The 13,481-nt window shown below is 46.8% G+C and overlaps 1 protein-coding gene across 4 annotated transcripts in view; it reads right to left on the bottom strand.

Annotated features, from left to right (window-relative positions):
* ralgapa2 (Ral GTPase activating protein catalytic subunit alpha 2) overlaps window positions 1-13,481 on the bottom strand; it is a 96,253-nt gene that overhangs the window by 13,343 nt on the left and 69,429 nt on the right. For all 4 annotated transcript variants that reach the window (XM_030117718.1, XM_030117721.1, XM_030117719.1 and 1 more), the window contains one exon: window positions 12,876-13,003. In XM_030117718.1, the coding sequence (XP_029973578.1) occupies window positions 12,876-13,003 (128 nt within the window). The remainder of the gene's footprint in view (window positions 1-12,875; window positions 13,004-13,481) is intronic.

Raw genomic sequence — 13,481 nt, 5'->3', positions numbered from 1 at the left:
TTACTCCATGACTGAAATCCACAATGATAAGATGCGCGCACACACACACACGAACGAACACACACACACCCACAATCTAATCTCTTGAAATAATGAGATGGAGGGGAGGGTCAGATTAGGCAAAGGAGAATTAGAAGCGGTCTTAAGATGCCCCCATACTGACATTTCACTACTTAAGCTCCGTTTCTATCCACTTCCAAGTCACAGAAGTCAAAGGATGTGTGCAGGGAGGGTGACTACATCCTCCCATTTCTTCTGAAGTTGGCATTCATCATGGACTTCGAATGGTGGCTGCATTCATGCTGCAGCATAAAAAAGAGCAATGTGAATGCAGGGCGATGAAAACTTTTCCAGTGAGATTCCTCTCTGATATGCATTTTACAGGACCTCCTGTTTAAGCTGCATCATTTTTAGGAGTTAAACCCTAGAAACAGTTGACAAAGAGAGAGACGATACAGGGAAATATTTGCAATGACAGAACCACTGATGTTCCTCAGGCCTCCGTGGCAGCAGCCAAGGTTAATCCTGTTTGTAGAACGCTCTGGTTAAAGGGGGCTCTTCTCAGTGAAGAGGGACAGTTTAGAGTTGAGGTGGAGGGGGCCTCGAAGGTGCTTGACCCCCTCCCCTCCCGCCTCTCTTAGCCCCACATCTGCCCATTAAGCTGGACCAATCAGCTTGACCTTGGTGAGGAGAGGAACTCAGGAGTAGCTCATAGTGCCATTGACTTCCAGCAGCCACATAATTGGCCTGTTGAGAAGGACAGGGTTTTATTTGGGACGGATGTGTGTGTGTGTGTGTGTGTGTGTGTGTGTGTGTGTGTGTGTGTGTGTGTGTGTGTGTGTGTGTGTGTGTGTGTGTGTGTGTGTGTGTGTGTGTGTGTGGTTTTGTGGTGTCTATGTGCTGGTGAAAACAGGACAAAAGCCAGATGTTGTCATTTAGTTGTAAGACATGGCACCCTATCTCATCATGTAATGCAAAGCAGCATTGTTGATCTGACCCAACGACCATAACTGTATAAACAAACAAACAAGATTCCCAGCAAAGCCAGAATGCTGCCTAGTGTATGTAAATGAATGGGTTTAAAAAGAAAAATCAAAGTGCTACCATGACAAGGCACATGCGTTTAGGAATGATCCAATAGCATATGGATGTACCGTTAGTCTGCAGAAAGGGCGGAAAAGCAGTTAGATTGGGTGATGAAAAAAAGGAGTGCACCAGGAAAGGACTGTCTGGGCTACAAAAAAACCCAAAAAAACAAGGGATACAACTATGGAGAATGAAAGGAGAAATAGAAGGGAGGGAGGGGGTAAAGATGGAAAAGAGGGAGCAAAGGAAGAGATAAAGCAGAGCAGGTGTTGATTGGAGAGAGGCCGGGCGGTGAGTGCCAGCGGTACCTGTTGTCACAGCGAGGGCTGAGGTGTGAAGCTCGTCTCAGCAGAGGCCCTCAGAGGTGTGAGGTGATTATGGGAAAACGGGGAGGAAGACAGAGACATTCAGAGGGAGAGATATGGGGAGAAAGAAAGACCGGTACAGGGGGGGGGAGTGAACGTGGCAATAAAGCTGGCTGCAGGAAGAATGGCAAGGTGGGAAAGAACAACAGATTGAGATGGATGAAGTGAGAGTGTATGATAGAAAGCAGACAGGAGGGTGATTGCATAGTGTGCATGTACGTATGGATGTGTGTGTGTGTCATTCCCATTTTAGCAGCTACTCAAACTTTGGTGTCTCATTAAACAGCTTTTTACGGCGGACAGCTGAAGCACCAGCACAGAAAATGCCTAAATGTGTCACAGGTGCACTGAGATGAATGGAGGTGTTTGTGCGTCCATTTTCGAGGTGAGCATAGACTTACACAACATCAGATGCTCTGGAGGAATAGCCAGTTTCTGAATCTCTCTCTCTCAATTTTTTTTTTTTTTTACAAGTAGCCTAATTAGTGGGTTCAGGAAACTGGAGCTCTGGAGCCCCTAAGGAGTCGGGTCAAACAGTAAGCCCAGGTTAATGACACCTCCTGAGGGGTGGCTTTCCCACAGCAAGAGCTTTCTAAGCTCCAACCTCCACACCTCTCTACCGTCCATCTGGCATTCAGACAGCGGGACGGGGAGTTATGGCCGTGATATCACTCCTAACCCGTGACATCATCACTGCCCATCAGTGATTTCACGCAGGTTTGCCACCGCCGCAGACAAAATCTGATGTCGGCGAGCTGGCATGACCAGGTTATTTACGAGGTGACTGCGGGAAGTAGTCACCCATTTTCTCAAGTCTCTGGCAGCCCACCATTCCTCTGGGGGACACTAAAAATCGATTTCTGCTTCATAACAAATCATAAGAGCAGCACCCACACTCAGGTCAATGTTGACCTTTTGACTTTGTGAGAACCAACTGATTGTTGGGACTTCACGGAATATAAATGGGAAAGCGACAAGTCACCTTCACACCAAACTCGAGACGCAGAACAGCCATAAGATACCTGGTGGCGTCATCATTTGTTGTAGCATGGTTTGTTCAACACAACATGACTGTCATCAAAGCCCACCGGGCTTGTGTATTCAGATGAGCCGGGTCTGTAACCAATCTCCTTTTCAAAAGGACTCTGGCCTCCATTGATGAGTCCTAACACAGCAGCCTTAGATGTGAAACACAAAGGATCGACATGATTAATCAAACACAGACCCATTATAGCCAGACAGTCACACAGGCCTCCACTGTGTATTAACAGAAAGTCATAATAAGATGAGCTACAAAAGGCTGATAGGGATGAAGATTAACAGATACAGTTCGGTGAGTGGCTGGGTGAGAGTTCTCTCTCAAGGTCTCCTTTGTCAGTGACGATGGCCAGAGTGACATGAATGTCTGAAACCTCTGGAAACAATATTAGGTCAGGACAAAGGTGGGCATCTTATGAGCTATCTGGGGTGGATACGCGTCATATTCGTCTTCCAGTTCCTGAAATTTGAATTGTTTAGAGTCGTGACGGGAGAGCAGCAGCATCTATCTGATCTCAATTTGAACTTTTAATAAAAAGTCAAAGATGAAACAGGAAAGGGCATGGCGATGCGAGATTGTGTTTCAAATCCATCTGTGAACTTTGAAGAAATTTCACCCCGTCTTTCTTCCAACTTTGCAAATAAAGCGTACAGCTTGATGAGTACTTCCAAGCTACACATTCATCTCACCTGTACTCAACAGAAAAACTGAGCATCTCCCAAAGCAGCTTGATATTCTCCAACGTGTTTGACACCTTGAAACAAATAGTCTGACACTTTAATTGCAAGAGTGAAAAGGCAACCCTGGGTCACGCTAAACGACTCAGATTTTAACCCTACGATACCTCTGCTCAGACAAGCTCTGATAAAATATTAAAACAAAATGAACTGAGGCCTTCTGCAATTTTAATGATGCTCGTGGCATCTGCAACACAATAACCGCGATGCATTAACGCGAGGCATCTCCATCTACTTCGCCGCCAACACATGTGGCATATAAAGTGTCTTGTTCCTTCATTGCCCCCTATGTGAAAGGTTCATTGGACCAATTAGGCTGCCTAGCCTTATGCGAAATGCCAGGCATTTAGTGGGAATGATAATTATTATCGCTAGGTTACATATGATGACATCCGAGGTAGATCCACAGAGCGGGCTTAGTTACTGACGGACAAGAAGGATTTCATTTGCATTTTTGATATATTTCAATAGATTCTATTATTCCAATGAAATCTAAGTAACGCACTGGACTGTGCACATAATATTTTGTCAGGAGGTGTAAATAATGGCTTCTCTCTTTGAGGGTCAACTATATAACACAGATATTTTTCCTTTAAGTGATTTGTCAAATTATCTCCTACGGACGAAAGTTTACATTGTTGCCTTCGCTGTGAAAATAAGCATGGGGGCTGTAAGCTCGCCAAAACCGAAGCCCTGTCTTCCACTTGCTAATGACTGTAATGGATGTGGCTGACTGCATAGCAAGATCTATGCATGTATACACACATAAGTATGCACGTCGAGAGAAAACCACACACTGAACCTAGGGGCTAAAAAGAAAATGGACTTCTGTGTTGGCAACAGATTTTTCCTAATCCTCGCCCCTGGGCTATATTGTGCAGTCAAGCAGGCTATTACATGGCAACAATTAGGGGGGCTGGAGCCCAACACCTGGTCGTCTCCTATTCTGGCCCTTCAGTGGCAGCTGACTGTACAGTCTCACAGCCAGGTGGCCCTCCTTCAATGACATTAGCTAGTCACTCCAGGGTTAATCAGGAGCCTGCCATCATCCAGTGGGCATGTATGGACCCCCATTCAGACTGGACGCTTTTATAGGGAGAAGGGACGATGGAGACAATGTTGTTAGAAAAACTTGTTCAGCTGAAGATCTCTGACAGAGACCCCACATAATCACATGTGAACTTGGAGGAGGGGGTTAGGGCCCCTCCGATTCATGGCCTAAGTTCGGCGCGCTGCCTTGATTGGCTGCGGTGAAGCTCGCAGCACGTCAACTGTGCATCCTGCAGATTATAATGGACCTTTTCATGGCCGGACAAAAACAGATGGAGTAGCGGGAAGTGCTATACATCCATGCAGACGGACGATGATGTGGGGGGAGGGAAACTGGATTCTGTCAAAGTCGGCAGATACAAAAACAAGTGGGTGTAGCTACAGCAGGCTCGGCTATATCTGCGCACACAAAGCCCCGTTCCAAAGCCCCCTGGCTTGGAGATCTGAGGGTAAATAACGCTCATTAGAATAACAAAAGCTATAGATTTGTACCCAAATCAGCTAGAGTGTCATCAATAGTAATTAGAAGCTATACATAACTAATGAAGATGCGCAAGCTACATTCAACAAAGGTACCAAGAGCTGCTGAGTGTCGAAACATGGTGCAGGATAAGTAGATGTCTGTAGCAAAGGGCCTGTCTTACTTTGTCACAATACAACAAGAAGACCCAGGTGGAGTATTAAAAGAAAAAGGACAATTATGCGATGCAGAGAAATTCAATTCAAAGTTACGGAGCATTACCAAAAGAGGCACAGAGGATCCCACTACCAGATGTTTCGACAACTAACAATAGTCTCTTTCTGTTCGGCAACAAACTCAATTTGATTACAGCCTGTTGCAGTGCAGCGACGCTGTAAGATCTGCCCAATATTTCTCATTGCTTCTCTTTCAACCATAGCCACCACTTGACAATGAAACGCAGAATCTCAGTATTAACACATCAAAGGCTGCTTGCTGTAAGAAGAAGTAGACAATGCACAGCGATGCGCACTTCACTGTTTTTTTTTTTTATTATTAATATTGCTTTGTTTGCCTTTGCCCGTCAATGCAGAAAATTCCATTTAGTGCAAAAATGCAAATGCTGCGAGGCACAAGGACACCCTCTGAAAGAGAACAATGGCCACAGGCCAGCGGAGGAGCAGACAGTGCCTTTGAACCATTTAAAGAGGCATTAATGCGCAACTTATAAATAATCAACTAATTCCGTCTTAAAACAGCCAATTAAGTCTGCAACATTAAAAGCAACACAGTCTTATGTGAAAAAAGAGCCAGTCTGGTCTGTGAACCAATAAAAAGAATTGAAAATTGAATGGCTATTTAGGGACAAAGACGCCCAATAATGTCAGGAGGTGTCTTCACAAGAGTCCCAGAAAACCCTGCCGCACATCAAAGACCGAGAGATTCCAGCGGAGAGCGATGAGTGACATTTCACTGACATTTCCCTGCAGCATTCAACGTGGCGCTGTCTGGAGACGGCGTCAAAAATATCTATGGATATGCTTGAATGAGACACAGGCGTTAAGGGATGCAGGTTCTTTCAGGGGACGGCCTCGGCTGTGGGGCCAGTGATGAGGAGCCTGGACCCTGGGAGATTGAATGGTAATCACTGGAGCACAGATAATGGATGATTGAAGGCTCTTTCTACGCCGCTGTTGGATTTCAATATCAGAGAGGCCCTAGAATTGGGATTCTTATCAGGGGCGGTGTGTCAAACAAAGGAGAGCTGAGCGTGAAATATGGGGTCCAACTCAGGCACACGACCATGGCGATTAGCACAAGGATAAAAAAGGCCGCGCAAACAAAAGAGGGCAGCTTTTTCTGCACAAAGGGCTGTCCACTGCCTTGTAGCAAAGAGACACGGAAGGAAGAAGGGACATAAAGGGAAAAAAAGAGGGACTACTTGGTGTTAAAAAGAGGACAGGACAAGAGTTTTCGCTGAGACGGCTGGAAGATGAATAGCGACAGGGCCGACTGTTAAAGAGTGTTCCAGATCCTCTGCTTCTGAAGAGGAATAATGGACCAGCAGGGATGAAATGCAATACACCCCGCCTCAAAGCCATTCATTCGCATCCAAACAAACTCACATCATCATTCAAGTACACACAAACACACATGGTGGCACGAGGCTTCACATGCCTGCCAAGTCCGTCACAAAAAAACAAAACAAAAAACAACAAAATTATTCCCATTTATCCCCAGATTCCAAGCACTACGGCTTGCCAGGAAAGCTCATTAACCCTCCCTTCAAGAACCCTGAGACAAAAGAGGGGAAAACAAAACATAACTAATCAATGAGTACGCGCCCATTGAGGATGGAGGGGGGGCGCATGAACACGCATCCATTTGGATAACCTGAGAGGGCTAACAGCTTTTTCTTTAGTGTTGCACTGGCTGGCTGGAGGGTGGAAAAAGAAAGTTCATTAATTAAACAGGGCTGGGGGTAACAGATGGAATGGCTAGCTGGATGCTAATCACTTAAAGCGGACAGACAGGTTTTTACACCCAAGCTCGAAGCTGCACCGCCGCACATCAATCACAATGAACGTGGCTTCCCAACGGCAGCGCGGGCAGCACGGGGCCCCGTGGCTACACCGGGGTCAGGGTAATCCTTACAAGGGTTCAAAGACTTATTAGCAAAACATTATTACCATTTTGAATCTTTGTAGCATTATTGTACAGTGTTTCCTAGTAGATAGCCGTCAAGAGGATCAACCAACAATTCAACAGTGTCCCAATCATTCCCATGCATATTATTAGAATGTCTGTAGCAAATTCTCATAGTTGGTTCCACACAGCCAAGTGTATGCAGGTATTTGAACAGAAGCATTTTTGTTAGAAGTGACTTCAATAAATATTGACTTAATAAAATGTCAAGAAAGCACTAGAAAGTTGGTAAAGATTTCTATAACTTACTGTTTTTGATTTAAACATAGTGGATGATTGAGGCACAAAAACTATTAGCTTCAAATCAGAATTGAGTCTTATGAAAATATTTTGTCATTTATGTGTCATTTGATAGTAAAATCAAATATATCAAACTATGTAATATATAATAGTAAGCCCCGTTATGGATATAGACAGCAAAAAAGAACACCTTGAGCTGGAGCTGATTGTAGGAGTCCAGTTCATGTTTTTTCTATCTGATCCACCCATTCTGAGTTGGGGATGCAAGCAATGGAGAGGTCCCATTCAAAATTGGCTTTCACTTTGCAGTGCACAGACAGACAGATGTCAGACATGAATGCATAACAGACGGAGAGAGGAGGGGCGGGAGGGTGGGGGTTCAAGTTTAAAAATACACAGAGCGTGACATTCTTTGGTTACACTACGCTACGCCGTTTTTACTACCAAAATCTAAAACTTTTGTGGCATTTTTTTGTGTATTATTTTACACTAAATATTTTTTCAAAATGGTACGGCTGGGTATCATGCACAAGCAATACAACTGTTTGCCTAAAATTGAAGCACATGAATGCCTAAGCTTCACCACAAAAACACATAGTATAATGACTTCATGATGCCAGAGGTGCATCAACATAAAGGCAGCTGAGAACATAAACAAACAAAAACTGAACAACACCAAGAGGCACAGCAGTTTGACACCAGCAGTTTGTGCGTGCTACTCCAGGCGGGGCTCTGTGTCCCTGCTGTTGGCCGTCTGGTTCCATGCCTGCTTTACCTGTGTTTAAAAGGGGGCGGCCCCCATGAAGCTCCAGACCCCAGAGTGCAGGCTGGGCCAAGCTGGGCCCCCGGGGGCTTTCAGGGTGTGGGTGCCGTACAGTGTACGCCTTTTGTTACAGGCTGGGTGGCAAGAGGAGGAGGAACTAATGTGATGGTGGTGGTGGTGGTGGGGGGGGGGGTTGTTTGGTGGAGAGAGGGAGAGAAAAAAAAAAGAGTAATGCTATGAGTCATTCTGCATTAGCAGCAGGAGGGGGCTGGGGGGTGGCGGGGGGAAGAAGGGAGAGAATACTTTTGCATGTTGTATGAAGCTAGACGCCATATGCCATCCGAGCTGGGCTGCCTCCTGAGTCAGGGCTCTTGGTTTGACAGGCCTGGGCTTGCCCCCTCTGCACCCCCCCCAAAAGCTTCCCCTCCACCCCCTCCCTCTTCCCTAACTAACACCCTCCTCCCTCTAGGCCTTCTGAGCTCCAGCAATGGGTTTGGCAATTGCTTCGGTTGTGCATGGACTGCACTCTGTTCATTTGTGTGTGTTGGAGGCAAAGGAGGTGTGTGTGTGTGTGTGTATGGTGTGCGGGGGTGGGGGTGGGGGGGGACTCAGTGATCTGAACACATCGGACATTGTCGTGAGTCCCGGCAGGAACAGCTGGTCAGCTGGAGAGAGGGGTGGGAGGTGGGGGGGGCACGGATAAGGAGGGGAGGGAAGGGAAAGAGATGGGAGGCAGTGCGCTACACTGATAATGGGATTAGGTTAAAACATTCAGTGGGGGAGACACCCCTCCTCATTCTGCAGCCCCTCCCCACCAAACACTGCGTAAACTCTCAACCAGCCTATCAAAGCCAATGCCATTCTCGGTTCAAAAAAAACCTACCATTGCCAGCTCAAAGCATGGGACACTTCATCTGCCACCCCCTCCAAAACAGCACCTACTTGGCCAACCACAGCCGACGGGATGGCTCCCGTCCAGTCACACCATACACCTCTTGTTAATCACGCAACAAGTAAAGTTGACGGACTCCCCGCGCAGCAAATGTGAGCCTATATGACAAATAGCTGCTCAGGAAGAGCAGGAAGTTGGCTAGTTACACTCACATCAGCTCGGGCCGTTGCATGAATCCAGCATATAATGACTTGCTTGGCGTCTGACTGTGCCCAGTCAAGCACTGTGTTCCACAGCGATATAGACTGCTGAGTATTATCCACGAGTCTGTCGACAGTTATGGCACAACAGCTGGCAAATTAGACCTATCAACGATGCTAAATAATTCATGTGAGACAACACTAACATGGCAGATCCTATTCATGACACCCTGTCATGCATACAGGCGCACCATCATCTCAGCAAGGTGATGAATCTTACAGTACACAAAAGGAGCCAGACAAAGACACAGTGAGAGTGGGACAATAAGTTGCTCCGAAGGGGTGTGAGAATATGTCAGTATCAATACATTCACTGTAATAATTATGAGTGTGTATGAGGATGTAGCTCCGGCACACAAAAGGAGCGCGTACAGGACGTCGGATTCATTATGGTGTCGGTATAGATCAGGAGAAATTATGTGCATCTTCTTTTTTTTTTCTTTTTTTTGGCCGGTGAGGGCTGGGGGACTGGAGATATGCTCATCTGAGCTGTGTGAGGGAACATGACAGACTTCAGCAGCTTTCTGGGTTTCACTGAAAGGATCAAGCTTCCCTCTCTTCTTCCTTCTACACACATACACATACACACAATCACAATCTCACACAGGCCACCTAAAAGCCTGGCTCGCATGACTGGCGATGGGCAGAAACAGATTATGGATATTGATCGCTGCCTGGAGATGGATCTGTGTGTGTGTGTGTGTGTGTGTGTGTGTGCGTGTGTGCGTGTGTGTGTGTTTACGTGTGTCAGAGCAGAGGATGGGGACTAAGGGCAGTGTGCAAAAGCTATTGATTGTGTCCAGTAGGGAGGCTATGTCTCTGAATCAAGGTCAGCTTCGCATTGTCTCACCTATTAGTAACTTGCCATCTCCCCAACACACACACACACACACACACACACACACACACACACACACTGATGGTTTCCACCTTTACCAATACCCCCATCACAAAGAGTGATGGATGGCACATCAAAATCAAGTGCTTGTTGAAGAGAGAAATGGATCCAACCTTTCGGATGAAGACATTATTCTATACTGACAGTATGAAGGATCTTTATCGCGCAATAAATGGCATCAGACAGCGGGGCCGTCCAGCAGCCGGCCGGGTTCAGGCGAGGCCCACAGACTCATCATATCTATCTGGAACGAAGGTGTTCTACATGTTGCCTGCACAGGGACGCGCTCCATTAACAGAAATGCAAAATGGCATTTACTAGTGAAGCGATGAATCAATAAAAAACAATTGCGGCTTAATAAAAATCAAAGTTGTTTTCGACTGAACATTTTGTGGTATTTAAAATGTAGCCGTGAAAGGGCGGACAAGTTGCAGGCAATACACTTAGAACACAAAGCCGGACCAGCTGCATTTTCTATCAGCTGTATAAATAATAAATGATACATTATGAGTTGTCTGCGAGGGCTTCGCGATACGATGCCTGTGAGGCTGAGGTTGCGCCCCGACAGCAGAAACTGACGCAGACTCGAACTGACACGGAGATCTGTACATGACACTGGGAAGCATATGCAACTGCCAGATTTCACAAATTAGAAAGAGAGGGGGAGAAGTATGTGGGACATGATGGGAGGAGGACGTAGGGAGATAGCAATGGGTCGCATCCATCTGAAAAACACTCCTGTACCCTATTCCGTTTTGCTTTTCAAAAAAAAAAAAAAAAAAAAAAAAGTTGCTGGTGGTCATTTTTCAATATCAAATCCTATTAGCTTGAGAGATTGTGCGAGGGTTGTGGCAGACTGCTGGAGTCCTCTCGAGCCTTGTGACGGAGTGCGTGAGGGGGCTGCAGAGCCATACTGGCCTTTTATCTGGACACACGGGGGTCATATAGCTTCTCTTTGAAGGAATATTCAACTAATTACCTTGGAGAGTGGCCTCACAGGCAGAGAGCAGGCTGTGGATTGTTAAGGGATTGTGGAGGGGTAAACTAAGGATGGGGATTTTCATCTTGCACACACACACACACACACAAAAAAAGTACATCCTGAAAAAAAAAGAAAGCGATTGTTCCAAACTGTGAGAGATAAAGAGGCACATATCCAGAAAAGATGGAAGAATTGAAATGACTGGAGAGGAAAAAGTGCAAAAGGCTGGAGTCATACAACAGCAAATCCAATGATCAAAGCATCTACACCACCCACCACTTAAGACATTGCTTTGGTAATGATTCATGCCTCGGCTGGACACTGTGCCGCTCAGGAGATCTGGCATTCTGGTGATACCATATCTTCATCTACTGATGTCACACGTCACCAAAAACATTTTGGTTAACTGCATAGTTTATGTGTCGCCTCTGTCCTTGCGAGCTCTCTCGCTCGGCAGGCAAACAGCAGGCAGACATGCAGATACGGAGTTTGGCAGTGGGCTCTGCCTGGCACGTCCATTCATCTCCTCTCTTGGAGTGTGTGAGGCCTGGCAGCCCGTCAGTGCCAGAACTCCAGAGGCAGCGCTTATCTCTTCTCATAGATCACGCCTTTGTGCTGACTGCTCCCTCTGCTGAGGAATGCCAGGTGAGGCTTTCTGAGGCCCGCCACGGGCCGGCTACCGCGCCTCACCCTTCCCGTACGCTCTCCCGCCCTCACCCGCTCGCCACCCCCCACCACCCGAGGCTCACCGAGGCAGGCAGGCAGGCCTGTGGCTGGCCCCCCTCTGGCACTGAGAGTCACACTGGGCTAATTCACTTGGCGTCGGGTAACAGACATCTGTCACTCAGGATGCCCCCAGGGACACTCAGACAAGGCCTGATATCAGGGTGGGGGGGTGGTGGAGAGGAGGGGGGGGGCAGACGATGTGATGCACCGTGAAACGCATACAGACAGACAAATACTTCCACACACCTCGCGCAATGTGCGCTGCTGTACAATTAAGGCCCAGAAGCCTTTGTTGTGAAACACAAAACAGGACCACAATGGAGACACTACAAATTTCTCAAATATAGCAAACAATACGTATCAGGCCTCCACCCATATGAAATCTCCTTAGGGGAGGTTTCTATAGCAACTGCCAGAGGGGCAGCGTGGTTCGCCATGAGGCGGTGCAGTACATGCTGTCCGAGGAGGAGCGGGGCGTTGAGGGAGATCAGGTTTCCCCCCTCCAGGGGCCATCTCAGCTCTGCCCCCCCCCCCCCCCCCCTCCCAAAGCCCACCCCCACTTCTCGCTACGCTGTGCGGCTAGCATTCACATGCTAATTCATCTCCATTGGTAATTACACTCTCTTTAAACCAACTGACAACTACAGCTGGAGTCAGGCTCTTAACGGCACACTGTTGGACGGATGGGCGGAGGGACCAGATCGAGAGTGTGTGTGTGTGTGTGTGTGCGTGCCTGCGTGTGTACGCACTTGTATGCATATGCTGATGGTGCTTTTATTTTGGCCCTCCTTGCCGCCCACAAAACGGTGCTGATAGATGATGACGCACTATGCGCGCTCCGACTCAAAACAGCCCGTCTACCTCCCATGTTGCTCCAGGCTGTGAAACAGCCTCAGCCTAATAGCTGTATGTAAATCAGGTCGCCCATAAAGATCAGTGTCAGCACTCAGCTGTGTACATTGGGTCAGGTGACAAGCACGCCACATGTCTCAGGGAATTTTCCACAAATGGGAGCTGGTTTTGCTAAAAAAAAAACCAAACAAACAAAAAACCCCAAATTATTTTACTTTCAAAACAATCATTTTAGGAAAGTAGCTTATCCAGTGTCATAAATGACCTCAGCTGTGGGAGTCTGAAGATTAGATGAAGCAGTGTTTGCGGAGTAAGGATACAAGCTCTGGTAGAGGGTCAGGCGGGACTTGACAGCTCTGCTGGCATTGATACAGGTGGCCCGTACTAAGCTTGGCAGCAGCGTCCCAGTGACGATGGCGCCATTAAACAGAGGCCCGAAGAAAGGAACCTGTGGAAGTTAAGAAAAAAAAAAGTATTAAACAGTAATTAGCTATTGAAACACACTGATCCCAAATTAATTTGGCCGGGGTCCAATCATTGTGTATGTGAGAGCCACAAGAAGAGAGGGCTGATTAAAAATCTTTTTGTTCTGTTTTAAACGGCTCCTCCATCTGTTTAGGGCAAAAGTTCAAGTTGAAATTGGATTTTACCTAACTTTGCATGACAACCACACATATCTAATGTGAATCAATGTTAGCTAAATGAAATTAAAATGACAATCAATATCACACAATGCCCTCATATTGAGCTACTGAACAAATACAAAGGGGCAATATGAATTTTAGCCACAGCGCAGGAGTGTGTGCCTACACGCGTCTGTTCATGCATATTGGAAGGGAGCCCTTAATCACTGGGGCTCAATAGTCATTGACCTGGAAGTTGACGTGGATGTCAAAGTCTTTCCAAAAGGTCCTGCTGTCTTCAAC

The sequence above is a fragment of the Salarias fasciatus genome, chromosome 19 (genome assembly GCF_902148845.1).
Source record: "Salarias fasciatus chromosome 19, fSalaFa1.1, whole genome shotgun sequence".
Taxonomy (NCBI): Eukaryota; Metazoa; Chordata; class Actinopteri; order Blenniiformes; family Blenniidae; genus Salarias; species Salarias fasciatus.
Note: the sequence above shows the minus strand (reverse complement) of the source record. Positions and strands in the feature narration are given on the sequence as shown.